The 22109-nt window shown below is 39.7% G+C and overlaps 2 protein-coding genes across 16 annotated transcripts in view; both read left to right on the top strand.

Annotated features, from left to right (window-relative positions):
• The window catches only part of RPS6KA5 (ribosomal protein S6 kinase A5), an 85331-nt gene extending 78884 nt beyond the window's left edge, over positions 1-6447 (top strand). For 5 of the 8 annotated variants that reach the window (XM_049828881.1, XM_049828880.1, XM_049828884.1 and 2 more), the window contains one exon: positions 758-6447. In XM_049828881.1, the coding sequence (XP_049684838.1) occupies positions 758-997 (240 nt within the window). In that variant the 3' untranslated portion in view covers positions 998-6447. The remainder of the gene's footprint in view (positions 1-757) is intronic. The other 3 variants (XM_049828877.1, XM_049828878.1, XM_049828879.1) reach the window with 2 other exon arrangements.
• Positions 6448-18090: 11643 nt separating this feature from the next.
• TTC7B (tetratricopeptide repeat domain 7B) overlaps positions 18091-22109 on the top strand; it is a 141264-nt gene continuing 137245 nt past the window's right edge. For all 8 annotated transcript variants that reach the window (XR_007509620.1, XR_007509619.1, XR_007509618.1 and 5 more), the window contains exon 1: positions 18091-18386. Coding sequence is in view for 5 of the 8 variants with exons in the window: in XM_049828873.1 (XP_049684830.1) it covers positions 18266-18386 (121 nt within the window). In the remaining 3 variants the exon portion in view is untranslated. The remainder of the gene's footprint in view (positions 18387-22109) is intronic.

The following is a 22109-nucleotide window of genomic DNA, read 5'->3' as shown; positions in this document are numbered from 1 at the left end:
GACTGAGAGACAGCTGGTCATGAAAAATAGCTATTAAATACTCTGTTTCTTAGAGAAATCTACTAAAAGGTCTTCAAACTTCTATAAAAAAGAGAAGAAACTTTCTATTTAACTTAAGTAACTGTTTGACTTTTTGTCTTTATGGTTACAAAATTGAGCTAAAATTCCTGGAACTTAGCTAGTTCATGTTTTTAATATCACGGATACATTTTTAACGGACTTGCTTGTCTACCATTGCCTATTTACTAAAAACGTTTGAACTGCAACTGTATTATACAAACATAGTGTTGGTTCTCATGATTCCTTCTACAGAGAATAAACTGAAATTGAGCAGATTTGTGCTGAAATACTTGTAGATGCTTATTACCAAGAAGAGAAAAAGAAAGAAATTGTTACTTGGAGAGGTCCTGCTAATGCAACATAATTTGGGCTGAAAGAAAAACTGTGGTTTAACTAAGTGTAGTGTCTGAAAATGTAGTCTTAAATAGGTTTAATGCTTAATAAAAAATACTTCTAAATTAAAAAGAACAAGGAGGGGAAGAGGCCAATTAGTATGTTATGTATGGGCTCTTAAATACATGTAAAGGCTAGTAAAGTTATTGTTACAGCGACAGTAAGAATTAATAGGGATCTGTCAAGAGATTACAGTTTATCTTATGGCTTGCTTACTTTCTGTAGAAGATTCATAATAAGCTACAAGCCATAAAATGTCTTAAACCTCTTGAAAAGCTTAGAATTACCTTTTATTTTTAAACAGGCCTTTAACAAGTACAAAAGGGAAGGATTTTGTCTCCAGAATGTTGACAAGGCACCTCTTGCAAAGAGAAGGAAAATGAAAAAAACAAGTACAAGCACAGAGACACGTAGCAGCTCCAGTGAAAGTTCACATTCTTCTTCCTCTCATTCTCATGGTAAAACTACACCTACAAAGACACTGCAGCCAACAAACCCTACAGACAGCAATAACCCAGAAACCATCTTCCAGTTCTCTGACTGAAAAGCAGAGAATATCCTGTCTTGAAGATATAAGTGGTTATAAACTTGGTAGTACCTATATTGTCTTTTCCCACCCATCCTCCCTGTGGCTTAAAGACTACAGGAATGTCTGTCGCTTTAGAAATGTATTTCAATCATACCTTTTTAGCTTTGTATTTCAATACATTTCTTTTTAGCATTAAGTTTGGTATCACTGGATATGGTGTAATACTATTATACAACCAACATTGTATTCTCTTAGGGCTAAATTACTAGTATGCAGTGAAGCTCGAGGTAAGGAGCTCTGCTGCTCGTGGTACAGCTTGGAGAAAGACTGTTTCTCAGTGTCGGAATCTCCCTCCCAGTTTCTTCCCCACTTTTCAAAGAAAGGAAAGCTCCGTAACACACATAGAACTCTTGGATCTTCTGCTTTTATGCAGCTCTGTGAAGAATGTCAGTAGAACTTGATTCTTCATGCATGTAAAGAATCATTGGTACAATGCACCAAAGCAGTGTAGTACTTCAAGGCCTTTTAAAATTGTGATTACATTCTATCCCATTTATTTGAATTTTAAGAGCAAAATGAAGTGTTATGGAACTCTTAGGTGGTTTTAAAAGGTGACTCCGTATATCTCGTTCTAAACAACTGGGAATAGAAGTCTTAGGGGTTTTTTTATTTATTTAATTTTTAAAAAAACATCTAGGGTAAAAGATGTCTGATAGGGCGAGGTGTCTAGTACTGTGATACAATAATTTTTATTTCTACTTTTTGAAGTTATTAACTTTTAAAATGTTTTACAGATTCTAAAATGTAATGCTATAAGAGAAAGTGAAATTTCATATCGAATGCTTTGGAAAATGGTCACATGTTAAAATATCTATTTCAAGAACTAATTATAATTTATATTTTCTTTTTATATTTACACAATAACTTTAAAATACTAAGATTTTTTTAAAGATGCAAAACCTCCAGTTTCAACATTTGTTATTATAGGGTCCATACAAAATGTATACCAAGTATTTGAATTTTGCATTGTGCAAATATGGCAGTTTAATAGTGACTGTAAAATATTAGAATATATGTTTTCTTTTTTGCACTTTATAACATCAAACAGAGATGTTTTGTAATAAAGTGCACTCAGATCTCTCTTCCTACAAGGTGCTGAGCACTGTTTTACTGGGTTGAATGACCTGAAACCCACCATATTTTGTGGTTGTGGTCATTGAGAAGGACAATTCTGTACTTTGCAGGAGTGAATCCCTGTATATTACCCACTGTTTTCATTCCTTACTTTAAACTGCGAAGCTCTTTCTATCTTGCTTTTACATTGTATATAACAAATACTAGATCTGGGCACCTTGTGTAGTGTAGATGTTAACAACTTATGCACTGGGAATACTAAAGGGAAATTATATTGAACACTGTGCTTCACAACTTGTTCACTGTGGTGTTCTACAGTGAAGTATTTCCTACTGTGATAGTATAGTATGTACATAACTGTTTGGAATCATAAATGTGACTTACAGAAACATCAGCATAAACTTTTAGATCAGTGTATTTTATAAATTTGTGGAGAGCTCTTTTATTGCTCATATTCTCAATGACTAGGGGTAACTTAAGTGCAGAAATGACTCCAGTTTTGCAAATGCTTACCATGTGTAAGTTTCCACTGAAGTCAGAGACAGCTTGTGTAAAGTTAATCATATGCCTAAATTTGTGTGAGGGAAGACCAATTGACCAGGGGATTTTGTTAACAGCTTGCTCTATCTTAAAGTAACCTTAATCCAAACCCTATGCAAAAAAGGTTGTAGGAATTGTTTATATCAGTGGTTTTATTTATAGGATTATATCAGATATCAGTATTGACAAATACAATACACCCATGTTTACAGGGATTGTGTGTATCAAAACAAGGCTCTGAAGCCCAACATGTTTGTTCTGTGTTCCTTTAATATTAATAATGGCATTCTAAGGTTTTGGAATTGCTCATGTGAAATAGTTTACTACTTTCTTGATGTGAATGTCAACAGTAATTGCAGCATTAATTTCAGGTTGATGTGAATATTGAGATTTGCACTGTTTATGTAGAAATAGTATATTTAAAGATCAGTATATGTGCTAATAACACAACCAATTTTAAGTGGCCGATGTTAAAATATTGAAAAATAATTGTCAATGTAATATATTCAGGTTTGCTTTCTGAATGCTCTCTTTGGAAGTAATCTCAATAGTGAACATGGCTCATTTGTAAAAGAATACTTTCCCTCTCCCCAATAAACTTGCTGTAAATACAACAAACAATCCACCATTAATACTTGTTATGCAGATAGTACAAGTGAACTGGGAGGTTGGAGAACAGGTTGCTTGTAAAGTTTGCGTTTTGAGGAGTTCTTGGAATTTGTTGTCTTCAGGGTGAGGACCACAAAAAGCAGTTTTCTGTTTGATTTCATTTAAGTGTAAGAAACTTGGATACCGGGTAGATTTGGACTATTGTGACTCAGCTGAAATAACTTCTTAAAGTTAGAAACACAGTACAGTTGTGTCCCTGTTGGGAAATTTAAACTGTTGCTTGACAGACTGATGAAACAAAAAGAATGCTTGCACAAGATACTAAATACTAGAGATAATGGCTGTATTGTAAAAGTTTTTTTCACACAGGTTTTGAGAGACTGTTGCGAGACTAAAATTATTAGAATACATCACTTATATCAAGGACAACTTTTGTAGATGAATATTTCTGTGTCCTCTGTGTGCTCTAACAGTAGTTATGAAAAAAAATTTTAAAAATAGGGTAATTCTTTTTGGCAGGGGTAAGTACATTTAGGTGTCACCTTGCATTTGCTTTGAACCAGTTACCTGGGGTAGCTGAAATGTTTATCACCTCTCACTTTCTGCTGCCTCCAGGTAACGGAGCTCTCGAGGAGGTGTGTTTGACACTAAGCTGTCTGAATTTTTAGATTAGCATCTTTACATAAACAGCTGCTGATCTTCATTTACATTGATAAAACTAGGTTGCAACCTAGACTCTCAAGAGCAGGTTCACTTCTTGTTCAGATGTCCCTCCTGGAGACTAGTTACTCTTGGCAGAATGATGTTGTTTCAGCTTAATCTGTTGCCTAGCCTGGCACTCTAGGCCATATAAATACCGTGGGCCAAATTTTTCATGCTCGTACCACTATTTCAAATCTGAAGTGTACAAGACAATCTTTGTTAGTACTATAAATACTTCATATTGCCTTGGTAAAGAGGTGTTAGACTGTAAATTGTGTTTATACTCAGATTAAGTTTCCTTCACTCACAGTGCTGCTATGCATCAAGCAACTTAAATGTCTAGTAATGATATCTCTCTACTGTCAGAAACGTAATGCAGTCAGCAGTATTGTGGGCAGATTTGTTTGAAAAACCAAATTTCTTATCAGTAAAGATTTAAATAACTAGTGTGTTTATTAATCTAATCTTTAAAGTACTCAATATTCTGTAAAGCTATTTATTTGTAATACTTTTAGAAACAAATATTTGTAATTAAGAGGTAATTCTGTTAAAGGATTTAGAGGAGTACAAAGGAAGTAACATGACTTACTGTTCCTCTGGCTTAGTAAAATTTCTACACTTTTATATAAGGAAAAGCAGCTGAAATATTTGCTGTTTCTTAATAGAAGGGTCAGTGCATTTGGCATATGCATTGTTTACTGCTACCAAAAAAACTTTATTAAAATGCTTTATCATAAACAGTTTGGGGGGAGGGGGGATAACACAAAAATACAGTATTTAATTAGAATGGATTGAGGCTTCAAGTTGGCATTGCTGACATGTATTTTCTCAGCCTTTTTTGAACAAGGTAACGCTATCTGCACAGCTGTGTTCCCTAGCACTCATCCAGGAACAGAATAATTCTCGGCAGAAAATATTCACAAAATGATGACGTATGTTTATTTGTTGTGATGAAGTGTTGCACAAGTGTCTTACATTTTTAATATGTGCATGTATTACATGCATGTGTGTAGATACATGTTGTATTGCACGTCAAGGCCTCAATTTAAAGTAATAATGCCTTGTTTAAGAGAACCTGTACTTAAAAATGAGTTCTCCACTCACACTGATTCAGAGGACCAGACAAGGGGCTACCACAGAAGAGGAAGAACGTTATGGGAAGTCAGAGATGAGAGGCTACTGGGAAGATGTTTTCGGGGATAAATTTCTCCCCTTGCTGTCTCCATGTGCATGTAACATTCACTGACACTGAATTGCAAGCTTTCTTGCTGGTTACCCAGCATACACGCATTTCATAACTCTGCAGGTCTATGACTATGGGTGTCTGTGCCTATACACGTGTGTATCTTTATATGACATTTTGGTCTTCCATTGGAATTTTTAGTAATTTCTCAAGTATCATTCCAGGTGGTTTTTTCCAAGTTGGTCATCTTCATTCTTTTCCCCCATATATGACAGTCTTTCTCAGCACCGATTTTTATTTTGTGAAACATGACATTGCCTTCCTTCAGTTGAGATAGTTGACTGAATATTCTGGATTGAGAGAACAGGAAATAACGTGGCCGTTTCTGCTGTAAAGAGGTAAAAGTACCTTGATCTTTGTCTACCTGTGAGAAACACTACTCAGTTTGCTCTCTTGACCCACAGGGCACTGGATGCTATAAAAAATAAGAAATGCAGAACTGTTGGCTACCTCTGGCCTGCCATCCCACATTTTTATCTATCACTCATTGGATAGATTCTGGATGTTCAGAACACCCATGTAGAAAATAAAACTTGGGATGATTCCTGTAGTCTGCACTAGTAAATAAAGTGATGCGTTCAATTACATAGCCCAGCTGGAGCAGTCTTTGTTTGTTGTGCCCAGAAGCAGCAAGAGCAGAGAAATGTAAGACATCTGCAATAATGTAAATTCGAAGAAAACCCATGTATTTTGACAGCCTTCATGTTCTGTGTGATAGGGAAGTCTGCAGCTGCCTGGGAATCAGTGGTAAGTGTTTAGGTAGGTGAGATGGTATGAGCTGGTCTTGACAGCTTAGTGTCACCCACAGGACCATTCCTGATCCTTTCTTCTGGCCACATGCTCTACCTTTTTTTGGTTCTAGTGTTTGTATCACTTCTCAGCCAGCAGACAGGGAAATAAAAGTGTTTTACTACCTTGGTTAAGGTATTTTGGTTAACACTGGATTAATTGATGTGATAGTTAATCCAAAGTAAAAGTAGTAATGAAGCATTATAAAACCTAATACACTTTAATGCTATGATTTTTGAAAACTAATACTTTATTCAGAGGTAGAAAGGAATTCATACTGTTCACACATAAAATCTCTTTTTAAAATTGGCAACCAATCTGGCTGTAATTCACAAAATTCATGCAGAAGTCTGCTAACTTCCTTTGAAATGCCAACAATAAAGCAGAGAAAACCAGAAGTCGCTAATTGCTCAGGAACTGCTCAGAAACCTATCACAGATGAAACTGCAAACTGATTGCAAACTTCCTATATTTTTCTTAATACAAAGATAATTTTTCTTTGTCAGCAAATCAAGCTTCAAATCTTAAAATTGGCATCTCATTTATGTTCATCTGATTTTCCTTGTGTTTTTTTTTTTTAAATATGTAGTTGTCTTAGTATGATTGTGACCAATGGTTTATTTTCATAAGCAAGAGAAAATCTAAGGATTTAGGCTAAGACCTTTTGAATAACCAAAAGAAGTCTGCTGGGAAAGGTAATCACTGTCTTTAGCTAGTTTAGTTCAAAATATACATATATATTACTGATATTCACTGATAGAACTACACAGAACCAAGTACGTGTTATATCAGTTATGGGTGTGATTTTGTGTGACACATTCAGCTATGCTAAAAAAGCTTTTAAGTGTAAACTAGTCTTTGGAATTACAGCGAAGTGAAAAGAAAGGAGGGGAAATTGTATTTAAAGACAATGCAAAGGGGGGACAATGCTCAAGGTTTGTCTCCAAGCTACGCTAACAGAGGTGACTAGGTGATAGTATCATTGTATTGTGTGTAGAAGCTTACTCATGATGGTATGTATCCTTTTTTCCTTTAAAATCAATATGCAGTGGAGAAGAGAAAGTAATTAATTCGCAAAAGCAGCAAGTACCTCAAAGCTTTTCTGGGATGTCTCCTTAATGAGTTCTCATCCTTTAAATATATAGCTCAGCTGTACAGATAGTCACTCTGTTGAAGCTACGCCTGCTTCAGGGAACAGGATCCCACTGTCTGGTGATGTGTTGTTCATTGTACAGTGATTGTACAAATTAGAACTCGAGGTGCTATATCCCTGCTGCTTTTAAGTTCAAGTGTTAGTCTTATTCTTCTTAATATGTATTGCCATGTCAGTCCATCTGTATGTAGCCCTGGCAGGTCACTTAGTTCAATTTTAAAGCTGTCAGATTAAAAGGAAAACTTGAGATCTACTTGAACAGTAAAGTGAGAGCAGGCCTTTAATCTTAGCCTGCATCTGGATTACAAAAATGAGTAAAAGCTTGGCGTTGGCTTTCAAACTTGACAGTCTTAAGATGCTACTGCAGCAAATTTTGATGCTTACAGATACCCTTAATATACTGATCTCTTTTACCTGTAGAGAAAGAAACCTGCAAAATTATTTCCTGTCAGAAAAAACTCTTTTGCTAGCGTCCCAGTAGAAGAGATCATCCGTAATTTCTACCTTTACCTCGGAAGCTGTAAAGGCAAGAAATGAATTGGTGACAGATTTTGACAGTTGGTTATAAAGGAGCAGGCTGTGTTAATTTGCAGTACGTAGAACAGGGTGTGCTATTTCTTTTGTCAGTGTGGGCAGGGAGGGGGGAAAGGGGAAGGAATGAGAAGGGAATGCTGAGTGCTTTGCCTCACCATAATGTACAGGACATTCTGGTTGCACAGCATTGCTTTTGAAGAAGCAATGTCTCCATGTTTAACTTAAAATCTGTAAAAAAACCCAAACAAAAAACCCCACCAAACATTTACCTGTCAACTTTTTTCTTAGAGGGAAATGCAGCCATTTTCAAGTGGTAAAGGCAGTAACATGGATATTGATTTCCTTAACTTACTATATGCTAGCTACCAACAGATTACAGTGAAGTTTTCTTTCTGACAAGTATGCATTTCTCTAAAATTCTTAGTCATGTTAAGAAGGTGCAAAATCTTGTGGTAGGAGCTTACCAAAAAGCAAGATAAGTAATTGCAGTGGTTTATTTTACCCAATATCCTGATATTCAGAAAATGAATGCCGATAGGGTTCTGATTTTGGATGTGGAAAAGCACTAGAAGAGAGGATCCTTTTGTGAATGCAGTGGTGGAAGAAATAGAAGACAGCTGTTTTCTGGAAGACTGCTCAGAACTCATTGAAGATTTGCAGAACCAGATGTCAGCTGAATGCTCCCGTCTCTAGAGCTGTTGAAGCCTAACCATGCTGGTCTGGAGGATGGTAAGCCCAGCCTGTTGTTGCCCAATCCTGTCAGCCACAGATTTATGAACGTCTGTTGTTGGAGCTTCTGTCTTGGAGGTGCTCCCCTTATTTGTAGGTGTTGCTAACCACCAGGGAATGAACAGTGTTTGGCGAATCAGGTTCTTTAGCTGTGTTGGAATGATAACTGTAATGAAGGTTTTGAGCTTCAATCCCATTTTCTTCTCCAGGCGATGGTATTCAGAAATAGGAAGAGATTTTTTTTGTTGCCCTAAATTGTGTGGTTAACCACTGTGGTGGCTTCAAAGTTAATGCAAAGCAATCTGGAGAAGTACATTATGTCATTATGAACAAGTCAACCTTGGTTTCCCTTAGGAGAGATTCTTGCCAGAGCTGTGAACAGCACGGAGCAGCAGCATAGGAATTCCCCTTGGATAGCTAGTGGTCTGCGTGTCCATTGTTCTTCCAACTCTGCAAGTTGTGCCGGGAGCTGTTCTCACAGAAGAATTTTTAAAAAATAAGCTGAACATCTGAATGCTAGGCAGATGATACTTGTGTGAAGGCAGTTTTGTAGGTAATAACCAAGGATGTTTATTGGCTGTTGCATTATGCACAACTTTCACAGAAGTAGGGAGAAGTATCTGAACAAGTCTCTAAGACAGATAGTATTTGAGCTATTGCTGATCTCCAGCACTGTCAGGAACTTGTTTTTGGAGAAAAATGTGTTAAAATGCCTATATGTTTAAGTCCTATGGTGTAATGCTATCCGTATACCTAAAGAATCCCACATTCTTCTAGTGTAATTTGGTTTAAGTAGATTATGCAGGTTTTGTTTGTGGTTGGTTTTTAAAAATTATTATTATTTATTTTTATTCCCCATATTGTATGCATAGTTCTGCTCCTTTCCTGAGCTTTCTATGTTAACCCTTTTATCTCTTTCATTTCTCTAGTCTTTCTGCTTGTTCTGAAAGGCAATGCATGGATCCTTCTGCCCAAAAACTCCTGCAGAGTCAGATGTCCAATACATAGAAGGAATAAAAATAAGAAGGAATGCTATGCAAAAAACCCTTCCCTTTATCAGAAGAGTAGAAATACCTAGCTTAAGCACACTGGTCAATGAATGGGTATTTTACTCTTCACACAACTGTTACATTTTATAAATAGAATGAATAGTGTTAGAAGTACACAAAGAACAGTTTTAAAAATACAAAAAAAAAAGATTTTTGATTTTTTTTTTTTTTTTGAGAATGAGTGCAAACCAAAAGGTACAAACTCAAATAGCACTTTCAGACTTGGATCTAAACATACTCTGAATGGCGTCAGATCTGGCTGACTGATTTGCCTTTCACACTTTGAAGTAGGGTTAGGTCAGAAGCATGCAGGAGAAGTCTGCTTTGTCCTACAGATGTGAAACTTCAGATTTTCAAGAACCTGTACTTGGACCTAGCAGGAGCACTAAGAGGCTGAAAGCTGGCAGTTACTCCCCAGAAACTTTGCTCATGAATCATCTTTGTGAACTGAAGATGTATAAAGCCCACAGAATGATAGTTCATATCCATCCCCAACCAACTGTAGTAACAGTAACATTATTGCTTTCTGCTTTAGTTTTTATCAAGCAGCTAAAAAAAGTACATCTGTTCTGTTTTTACCTAGTCTGTGCTGATAGGTAAAATGATCTCCAGGGCAGTGAAGCAGAGTGGAAATGATCTGTTCTGTGGTTTCAGGCAAATGCTAGACCTTTTGGAGACTACTTTGGTCATGGTAACTGTATGTTAAATAAGCTGCGGTTCAGTCCTAATCTTCCCTGGAAATATCTAGCTCAACTTTTCATAGAAAGGAGCTATGACATAGTGGAATAGGTGAAGAGGAAAAATGTTGATTTCTGAAGACTCTTGGAAGACACAAGCAGAATTTGTCTTTCTGCCAACAAGACCAAGTGTTAGGCAATAGAATTCTGAAAGGTTGAGTAGGGTCAGATAAAGTAAGTTGCAGCGTGCAAAGCCAAGTGGATATTGCAAAAACATAAGAAATGTCTTAGTGAGTCAAACCAATGAGACCAGAAATGCTTGCAGCATTAAAGGTGCAGGCATCCCATGGTTTACAGAGTGGCAGAATGGTGCCTGCTGCTTTGTTCTCGGTAGCCTTCCTGGTGATGCCTGGTGTTTTGTGGGCTGTCACTGCACAATGCAGCAAGGATTTCGGGGAATTGTCTGTGATGTCCTATCTCACATCCTATGTAGAGCAGGTATCAAATGTAAATCAGTCTTCTGTAGAGCAAATAACTTGTTACCTGAAATTCATGTTACCTGAAAACCATCCAGTCTTATTTTGGAGACATCAGGACTTGAAGAATCCACGGCCTCTTTGGTATTTGACCAAATAGTTAATTATCCTGATAGCTTTTAAAAAGATAGAATTCCTTACATATATTTATTTGTCACAGGTCTCCAACTTCGTGTTCTTATTTTATTTTCTCTATTAATCTATTTGTAAATGCTGTTTTCTTTACATGAAGTTTAATTTCCAAAACGTAAAGCCAGTATTTTGTTCGTTCTGCCAATTATTATAGCAGAGATAGACGGTTGATTGGCTGGATGTCTTAACCCATATTTATTGTGCAGAAATAACAGCTAGCACTCTGTTACTGGGTCCACATTTTGCCAGTTCTTAGTGTTTCTGCGCAATTGGAGTGCAGGTCTCTTGGAATTTGCCCCAGCTGATCCTAGGAAGTCTCCTTTTGCTGCTAAGGACCTTGCTTTTGGAACATCATAATGTAACCTTGTATGCAACTTTCCAGGTTTTTCTCTTAGGGTCGCACCAGGCTAGGCAGGCTATACTCTGCCACTGTCTTCTGCATTCCTTTGCCATGTAAGCACAAGCCCAGTGTCCTCACGATGCCCCTGACATTCCATGAGCTATTCAGAGGGATGTGATGAAATGGAAGGGGGCAACCCTTTGTTTTAGGACTTCCGTGTACTAATTCTGGATCAACTGATTTTTAAGACTTCTCTCCAGTTATTAACATCATTGAAAAAAATCTAATTTAAATGCATGATTTTCATTCTTTCCAAAGAGAGAACAGAAATAGTTGCTGAACACTCATTTATCTATATCACAAACATTTTTGTTACCTCTAGATAGTAATGAACTGATGAGGTTACTAGAATTTTTTCATTATCTTTATCCTCTGCAACTCCCGATCTCTGTGGATTCCTCTAATTTATTTCGGGTTTTTTACCCATTTGTTATACTACTTCCAACATAGAGCAATTTCTATTAATGTTTTAAACTGTAGCCTACAGGTTTAGAAACTTTCAGAAATTATTTGTAATTTTCGACTCCCTCTGGTGGTCTGGCAATGTAGTTGGCAAGTTTAACTGCTAATACTGACGGCAACAAGCCAAACGTTTGAATGCAGTATGACACCGTAGATGCTTCGAATTTAATAATCATTGTTTGTCCCAGATGCATTTCAATAGCAGTGGGGAAAATACTGATGTTTATTAAAAATAATTTTTATTACCAATGACTAGCTAGGAACATTGCAAAAAAAAAAGGGGGGGGGGGGAATGAAAATTCAAGGCGTTTCTTCTATGTAACACTTGAATTTATTTAAAGGGATTGAATTTAGGAACCAAAGAAGAGATGTAACTCAACTCCTGCACTCAGTAAATTCAATGTGGGAAACACTTGTTCTTCATCTCTTAAGTGGTCACAGAAGTGCAGTTTGAAACAGCAATTATGTGAAGACAGTGATTCCTGTGTAGACAGAAACTGACCTAGGAATAAAACCTAAGTATGATTTTAGCCAATAATGTCATGAAATCAAACAATGTACTACAGAGAGAAGAGCTGCCACTATTGATTTGCTAGCTGAAGAGACTTTACTCAGATTTGAGAAGAGGTTCATATTTATTAAAAAATAGTTTTCTAATTTCCTAACATGTAATAGGTATCTTATTTTTACCCTTAAGAAATAGTTAAAAGTGGTACATGGCTTATTTTCTGTGCTGGATAGAACAAAAGGAACTGAAAAGCAGTGGGTTAATTAAAGTGTAAGAAGCTTGCATCTTTCTAAAAATACATAATTACTATTTTTTAAAATACAGAATAGTTCTATTCTGGACACTTTTTGCATAAATGCATCAAAAGAATAGGAAAATGTCTTTGCCACTGAGGGTCAATTTGTCTAGAAAGATTTTTTTTTTTTTAGTTCAAGTGAGACATTAAGCTACAATCTGGATCACATCTAGAATTTAGCTGAACTGTGTTTATCAGTTTTGTTACTGTGCAAAGACAGTGGGGAGACTCTCTTTACCTGCTGCCCTATGAACATCACTGTGTGGGACAACAGTTTGAAATACAGCAGGAAAGAGGCTTACCGTGAGAGTAACACAGTGGAATAGCCATGATTAGACCTTTCCTTGGCTCTTCCCTGAACTTAAAAGTAGCCAAAACATTTATTTGAAATCCTTAGACCTTAGTCTGAAAAGTTTTACACTGGCACAATAAATGTGAGAAACAGCAAACTATGGTATTTTTCTTCCCATTTTGCTTCCTGTTAGTTACTACATGTTAATATAGGATAACAACTTTACTGGCAATATAGCTTTGTAAAAATACAGTTGTGGAACAAGTAGCAATTCAGATATAAATACATCTATTCAGCCTATAAACACCAGTGAAGTGCTTTTCTGGGAGGTGACATTTTTTTCATGTTGTGGTTTTGGTTGGCTTTGGGTTTTTTTTTTTGTATGTGTAAGTTTATGCATTTGTAATGCAGACGATGTTTCCAGAAACAGTATGACAGGTTTAAAATACAGTATGAAACGTTGGGTTGAAACAAGATGATTTTAATATGTATTGCCAGTTGAGTGATACTCTTTGTTGCCCTTTTATTGGCAATGCCAGTTCGTGTTTAGCGTGAATGGGCTTGGAAAGGATCTCTTTTTGGAGTCTGACTTTTTAGCTTTTACAGAACAATTAGTAATTAAACTTCAGATTCAGCCTATCATTAGCAATGGCTGTTAGTACTGTCATTTATTAAACACTAAGAATTAACATCAAGGGATTTCATAGAGTAGTGAAAAATAAGTATTTGCCTCATTTTACAGGCATACATTCCTTTTTAAGTATCAGTTGTACTGTCCATTATTTGACAGGTACAGTATGAACTGAATCAGTTTGAAAGCAACAAACTACAAAATCAGAAGTCCATTGTGAAGAAAAAAAATTGCTTTCCAGGTTCCTAGGTTTTCCTGAATTGTTTTGTGCGTGATTTTAACTTTCAAACAGCAGTAAGGGCTTACTGGTTTACAAAAATAAAGTACATTCACTGATGCAACTATTTTATCTTTAAGAAAATAAACTCATCTAAGTACAAAACCTTGAAATGTTGAAGTATTCTGATAAAGCATATTTCACTTATGTGACTTTTCCTTTCTATGAGGTGGGGGTGGCAGGTTTTATAATGTGCATGTCATCAAACTGTTGATTTTGCAGATGCTGTTCAGTCTCACTTCCCTTTAAACTGCATTTTGATACTCTCAGAAGGGAACCAAGTGTCACTGTGAAATTATTTTCTCTAACAATTTTCATATGGTCTGTTGTAAATTTCATAGAGCTTACTGGCTTCAGTAGGAATGGAGAACTCTGCAGTTACCTTGTTTCACTAACAGTGTTATGCTAACTTTAAAAACTTAGAAGCAAAATTTTTTCTGGAATCTATAATGCTTATGAGTTGTGCTCTTCACTGTAGAGAAATTACTTCTCACATTAATGCATTTTGGCCTGAAAATTTTTGCACTTCACATTTGAGAAAATGGCAGACAGTAGTAGGAGTTGAATACAGTTGCTTTAAAATACAAATAATATTTGAATTGCATCTCTGATCACTTGCAATAGAATATATTTAACATCTTAATAGAAATTAAAATGTTGATTTGAATTGAAAGATAAGAAATTGGTAAAATAAGGATTTGTGCTGAGGAAAAGCTTCTTTTTAATACTGACTTTTAAATTCTGTTTTACACTTTGTGGAGATAAAATAAGGACTTCCTTGCTATCTTCTGTAACATTATATTTCCCTCAAAATCCTTGTCTTTCTTGCTATAGAAACTCTGAGGAAGAAAATAGTTTTAATAATCTGCACTTTTATTAGCAGTTTCAGACAAACTCTACTTGGAAAAAAAACCAAACCACTGGTCAGTGTGCCAGACTAAAAACAGAGCAGTAGCTAAACTTGCATATTAAACACTTTTTCGGTAAATAGTGAAACAATACTTGCCATTAACCATTGATAGCCTTTCACACAAATTGGATGTTAAGCTTTGACTAGTCTGTTCTCTCAAGGGCTTCCATACCAGTGAGCTAACTTCAGCAAAGGTGTCATGAAAATACTGTTTTAAACTTTTTTTTTTTTTTTTAAAGATTAAAGGAAAGCTAGAACAAAGGTGAGGTTTGTTTCTTCCCCTGCCACTTCAGCAGTGAATAGTATTTGCCTAAGAAGCCAGAAACTCAGTCTAGAATAAAACCCAGTGATCTTGTAAGTTTGATTGCATTTTTTTTTTCTCATGTGACTTCCTAGCATTCTATTTAAATATGTTACCTTTAAAAATGCAAGTACTTTTTAAATTGTTTTTTTCTGAATCCTTGTTATAGAATGTTTAATATCTTAGTTGAGATGTTACCTAATTTAAGTCAGTTTATATTCTCTATAACTCTTACATTTTTACAAATTTAAAGCCCCATCACTTTTGTTTCTCATAGTTCTGTATGGAGTACTAGTGCAGGAAACTTCTTGATCAGGTTTATTTTTCAGGTGACCAGAAGTATCAGAGTACCATATCAGTGTGTTGCTGTGTACTGAAAGTTCCTGTTTCTTCATACCAAGCTCATGAAATTGCACTGAACAATCCATTATTTCTCTTATCGCCCTGTGTTTGGGGGAATTGGAATGTAAGAGATTGCATAAGGCAAAATGGTTGACCAATACATCTTAAGTTCCTGCATTTTAATTTTCCATTGTTTTCAGAAACAAGGTATCTCTGTGTCATCTTCCTAACCAGCTACCTCACCGTACAAGCGGACTTCCTATTTCTGGCAAAGTGCATGTAGGCTTCAGTCTGTGCCAACAGTTTACTAAATGGGCCATTTCCAGAAACACTTTTTTTCAGTTTGAAAAAATAAATGGCAATTGACAAAATATGCAGGATCACCCTTCTTTTCTGTAACACTTTCATGCTATTCATTCCAGATCCATTATTGTATACAGTTATGGGTCATCGGCAATGGAATCTCGTCAGAGCAGTCTTGGGTATATGGAAGTTTCAGTAACGTTAAAGCAGATTTCCTAATTGTTGCAGTGCATTTCAAAATATACTAATTACTTTGCGTAGATGTCTCACTTCATAAATAGTAGCTGTTGAGATAATAAGCCTGGTGAACAGTTATGTAAATATTTTCAGTATTTTGCTAGTAGCTTTTACTGAAATGATGTGATCAGTGCTAACAAAACGTGTTAAAATTGTTGTGAATAAATATGAATAATCTTCATAAGCAAATTAACTCTTCAAAATTTGAGAATTTAGTTTTCATATTGTTATGTGTAAAAGAACTAATAGTTATGATATCAAAGATTTTGAATTTTCATTCCTTTTCTGCCTCATTTTTAATTCAATTGTCTTATCTCTCTAGTAAAACACCAAGCTATAATCAGTTTAATGTCCTCTGGATCTTGTGAAACCTCATGTAAGCAAAAAATGCTTTATCACATATTTTTTCTTTTGCTTTTGTTACAGTATTAAATCTTCTTTCCACTCCTGCAGCACTCTATTGTATTTCTTAAAACACTGTTATGTTCTGCTACTGTTTCTAATTACGCTTTTTAAAATCTGAAGTATACTTTTTTTTAAAAATTGGACTGTAACCTGAAAGTGCTGTAACAGCAGCTTGATAAAAAGGCAGATTACAGTATCTGAACTTTGTGCTATTATGCTTTCAATAGCACTGAGAATGAAAAGTAAATTAATTGAAACACTGAGAAGGACATCTGATACCTGTCATAGAGTTGCAAGAGCTGTGATGGTCTAAGGATAGAAGCAAAGCAAGGTTTGTAGCAAGCGGATGTTTATTACATTGAGGGTACAGCTGGGGAACACACGGACGAGATTTAACTGATCTATTTATATAACAGCACATAAAGGTGGCTGGTGATAGTATTGTTCCCCAAGAATTTGAAGGTCTGGATTCACAGGGTTTGGGGAGTAAGATACATTGTTCTTAACAGTTATGAAAGAATGTTTGACCTGTCTCAGGCTAGTAACCTTATGTTTGCCTAAATTTGACTTCTGAGTTTGTGATCTTGACGTTTCTGAAGACCGAGACTAAAACACGCTAGATCCGGAAGAGTGCAATGTATGTAAGAGCAGTAATAGCATCCATCCTGTATTTTGAATCTTCAAACCAGCAGACAGGTAGTCATCTGCACAAACTTAACCAGATACCTGTGGGTCTCGCTGACTTCTCCTTTCTGGGGATAAAGAGAACTAATTGTACAAGTCTGCCCTATAACCCTAGGATATGGAGCAAAACATTTTAATTACTTAAATTCATGTTGTGTCTAAGGTAGCAGATTACACCGCATCTCTGCAAAACCTGTTCTGTCAATGGGACGTATCCTTGTTTTGGGAAAAGTAAATAGCAATTTGCGAGATTTTTCTCCAATGCAGTCTTGGTCTTTTTGCTACGTTTTTCAGTGAAAATCAGTCATGGCGGTTGTTTTCTGAGGCGTATGTAAGTTTGTGGTTCTGGTGTGTCACATAGGCGTGAGGCAGCATTTGACAAAGATGCATGGTATTTATTGAAATCGTTTCAGCTAGTATTTTTATTCCACCCAACTGTTGGAAGTGCATTTATTTTCTCAAAACACAGGGCATAAACTACGCGCAGTGCCGATCTTTGTTACGCAGGCGCTGCTCTACTATCTGCTGTGTAACTAAGGAGCAAGGGAGTACTGAGCTGGTGGGCCGCGCCGGGGCCGCCTTCCGCTGGGACCAGGTGTGAAGGAGTGTGTCGCTAAATGAGGCCGCGGAGAAGGCGTGGTGTGGGGAACGTGGACGGAGAAGAGGAAAAGCAGAATGCCTTCCAACGGATTAAAAACCCTAGAGCGAGCGGGGAGGAGTGGTTTCAAGCTGGGGGAAGGGGGGTGACCGTTAACGGGCAGGAACTGATTCTGTGTTGCGTTTTGTGGAAGCGGAAAAGTACCGCAGACGGGGTGATGGTGCGTATTCATCATTAGCCTGTGGAAGGATGAGATGAGAGGAATTCCCCCCACCCCCTCCCCTCCCTCCCTCCCTCCCTCCCTCCCGTAATTGGGCCAATCGTTTTAAAAGAGCGGATCCTGCCGGTGGCCGCGGGAGCCCGGCTCTACCGGCCCGGCTACCGGCGGCACCTTCAGCGGCGCGGCTGCCTCCCTCCCTCTCCTCGGGCTGGCAGGGCAGTGGCGGCAGCGCCCGGCCCTTGCCGACCGACCGGCCCGCGCTTCCCGGGAGGGCCTCGGCCCCGCCCCCGCCGCCTCGGCCCCGCCCCCGCCGCCTCGGCCCCGCCCCCGCCGCCTCGGCCCCGCGTCGCGCAGCGCAGCTCAGCGCTGCGCTGCCCGCCGCTGCCCGGCAGGTGGCGGCACTCGCGCCGCTCGGCCGCCAGCGCGGCGCGGGCCGCAGCCCTTCAAGTTCCGCCGCCGCCGTCGCTACTGCCGGCGCCCGGTGCCGCCGCCGTCCTTTCCCCGCCTTCCCCTTGCCGCCGCCCGGGCCCCTTCGCCCGCCGGGGCCCATCGGCCCGGCCCGGCCCGGCCCGGCCCGGCCCGGCCCTGGCCATGGCCACCAAGAAGGCGGGGTCGCGGCTGGAGACGGAGATCGAGCGGTGCCGCTCGGAGTGCCAGTGGGAGCGGATCCCCGAGCTCGTCAAGCAGCTCTCGGCCAAGCTCATCGCTAACGGTGCGGCGCAGGGCGGGAGGCGGCAGGCCGCGGCGGAGGGCCGGCCGGGGGGGGGGGCCGGCGGGGCTCCCGGGCCCGGCAGGTGCAGCCGGGCGGGCCGGCGCGAGGGGCCTGCGGGCCGCCCGGCGGGGCGCGGGGCGGCGGCGGCGGCGGCGGCGGCGCCCGGGGAGGCGGCGGTGCGCGGGGGCCGCCGGAGGGGCGGGGAGCGGGTCGGGGCGGCCCGGCCGGCGCGGGCCCGCGGAGCGGGAGCCCCGAGGCGGGCGGCGGCGGGGAGGCGGGGGCCGCCGAGGCCCTGACCCCGGCGGGCGGGCGGGCGGGCGATGAGCTGGGGCGCTCCCCTGGAGCCCGAGGCAGGCCGCCTCCCGTCTCGCCCCGCCGGCAGCCGGGCCCTGTGGGGTGCGTGTCCCGAACCGGTGAGCGGTCTGATGGCTTATCGTGAGCGTTGCAGTTCCGCAGGCACACATGCTGACGGTGTGCATAGAGCCATAAGCGTCCTTTCGCCTTCTGTGCGCAGCCGGCGCGTATCTGTACGCAGCCGTGTGGTACGACGGCGTCTGGCCCTTTTCTCGAAAACGTGCCTCGGCGATATAGCGCGGCTTCGTTTATTTTCTCATAAAACCTGAAGGGCTTGCTTGGTTTCTTATGTCACGAACTTTTAAACGTGTAGCTGAAGGAGGTGAAAAGCGGTGCTTGGTTCTGAGGTATGGAAGTGCCTCGTGAACAGGGGAGAGGCAAGTTCTTTTCTTTGGCAGGGATGCCTTCATCCTGTGCGTGAGAAAAGGTAGCGGGGATAGTGCCCGCCTCTTGGCTCGCTCATCTGCTTGAGGGGGACCTGGAGGTATTTTTAGAGAGAAGTCAAGCCTGCAGAGACAGAACTTGGGGTGAATTCGCAAGTGATCAGTTAACACAGAAGGAGGATGAGGCGTAAGGTTGGTGTCACGGGGAGTGGTGTTGCAAAAGCAGTCATAGCTTTACACATTTAGGCAGGGAAGAAAACTGCATGATTCAGGTCTATAGGAATAGAAATAGAAGAAGAAAAGCCGGAATCAAAGTCAAGAGAGAGAATTTAAGAGTAGATGTACCCACGCAGATAACCTTCCACGCGTTGGCTTTAAGAACAGTTGGGTGCTGATCCTGAAACACACTGGTATTATACTAACTAAAAATAAACACAAGTAAAAAGGTGGAAGGTGTTATGTTTAGTTTGAGGACATGCTTCATTGAGCTACAGACTATGAACTAGTTAGAGATCAGCTCAAGCAAAGGCAAATGGGTTTTTGGCTGTCTGGTTGAGAAACATGATCTTCGTAGTTTTAAGATGTATTTCAGACAGGTAGGGACAGCTAGGGTAGATGATGTTATTGACAGTTTGACTTAAATTTCTCTCACCCGAGTACTTTTTACCTAACTGAAGCGTATCAGAGAAGATTATGCAGTCTGCGTAGCTTTACACTTCAGTGATTTTTCCTATTGCGGTATCTTCTAGATTCTGTACCAGTCACAATACAAACTATTGGAGCATTTCCTGATCTTTAAAACATGGGAAAGTATCATATGTAGATTTAGTCTCTTTCTGACAGCACAAGAATGATTAAATCAACGTCCATGGCTTCCAAATTCTAGCTAACTGAGAACATCAACAGTCAGTAAGCTAAGTGATTGTTAGGGACTCTTCTTTTGTAGTGGAGTAACACAGGAACAGAGTAATTTATTTAATTAAATACATGTTCCCTATCTTGAGAGTGTCTAAAACTGTAAATCTGTGTTTGAGATCTTGGTGTACTTAACAGGTTGCAGGCCAAGGTTATTGGCTAGTGGGGCTACGGAGGAGAGATGATGCCTCTGTTCCACCCATGAACAGAGACATGAACTGAAAGGCTTGCCAGTGTATCTCCCTGTTGTTAGTTAATCTGAAATACTTAACTGAAGAAAAAGTACTCAGAACTTTGCTGCTTCCTTCTGCGGTAATGTTCAGTTCTATAAATCAGCTAGGAAATGGATAACAAAATACCTTTTTTTTTTTTTTTTTTTTTGGCTAAATGTGGAACAATACGTCATAGGAATGATTTAAAAGTGTGAGAGGAGGAAAAAGAGGGGAGAGAATCTTCATTCTGTCCATATTCTGGCCATAATTGGCTCTGACTCTTGAATGTTGGAGCATTTTAACTGAGGATATCACCGTTGCTAGGAATAAGGTTTATTGCTCTTTGAACACAGATGGGAAGGAATCCTTTGGGGAAGCTATCTTGTAATCTCTTCAATCTTGCGCTGTGGCAAAAAAAATAGACTGTTACTTTACCAGGACTTAACTACATCTCCTGTTTGGAAATGGGGATTAGAGAATTTGACAGAAATTATAATGGGCTGGATTGTTATTTGGGCTGTCTTGCATTGATATAGTATTTCCTATTATCAAGTTCCCATTCCTTGACACTTGCAACCCAAATTAGATGGAGGAAGAAACAGTAATGACAGATCCTAAGATGAAGGGCTGTGTGGATGCATAAGGCAATAGTATATACTTCTGGAGAAGCATAGCACTTGAGAGGTGGAGTATTTTGTGTGGACTTGATTACTGTGTTGTTTATTCTGTTTTGTTCTGCTGATGGATCCAATCTACTCCCTCATAGAATTAGCAGTCTATATAAAACCTGAGAGCGGATGAAATGCAAATGACAGTTTATGTAGGATTCTGGATGCACAAAAATGACACTTACTAAAATCAATATCTGTATCTGATGGATTGTATTTAAAAGGCTTTGTGAGCTTACTGAGCTTTAAGATAAAGAGGGAAGAGAAATGTTAATGGATGGGTCACTGCCTTTGCTATACTATAAGTAATAGTCACAATTTGGATCATGGAAAATGTGTGCTCTGTGTCAAGCCTGTGACTTGCATTCTTTTTCACAAAGGATAGATAGACGAAAGAAGGGTCTGTAACCTAAGTCAGAATTCCTGGGCACTTATCCAGTTTGTATTACATTTTTCTCCTTCAGAACCAGGACCCAGCAGTAATGATTCATGCCATGTAACACAAATCTCTGTCCGAGCTCTTGCTTCATCAGCACTCCCATAAAAGATTGGGTCAAAACTGTTACATGCAGGTGTGGTGGGTTAGCCTTGGCTAACAGCAAATGCCCACCCAGCTGCTCAGTCTTTCCCTTTCCTTAGTGGGGTAGGGGCAGAAAATAGGATGAGAAGACTCGTAGGTTCAGATAAAGACAGGGAGATCGCTTACTAATTACTGTTGTGGGCAAAACGGGCTTGACCTGGGAAAAACTAATTTAATTTGTCACCAGTTAAAATAGATTCAGATAGTAAGAAACAGAAAGACCGGCATGGAAGCAACACTTTTCCTCCCCGCTTTCCCAGGCTCAACTTCGGTCCTGCGTCCCAGACTCCTGTGCCCCCTCTCCATGTGGTGCGGGGGGCAAAGGGGTTACAGTTGGTGCAAGGTGGTTTCTTTCTGCTGCTCCTTCCTTCTCACGTTTTTCCTCTGCTCTGGCATGGGGTCCCTGCTGGCTGCAGTCAGTCCTTCAGGAAAAAAATCTGCTCTGGCACAGGCTCTCCGTGTGCCGCAGTTCCTTCAGGGCATGTCCACCTGCTCCAGTTTGGGTCCTTCCCAGGCTGCAGTGGTGGGTATCTGCTCTGGCACCTGGAGCCCCTCCTCCGCCTCCTTCTCTGACCTTGGTGTTCCCTCTGCTGTTTCTCACTCCTTTTGTT

This window comes from Accipiter gentilis, chromosome 25 (genome assembly GCF_929443795.1).
Source record: "Accipiter gentilis chromosome 25, bAccGen1.1, whole genome shotgun sequence".
NCBI classification, from domain to species: Eukaryota; Metazoa; Chordata; class Aves; order Accipitriformes; family Accipitridae; genus Astur; species Astur gentilis.
Note: the sequence above shows the minus strand (reverse complement) of the source record. Positions and strands in the feature narration are given on the sequence as shown.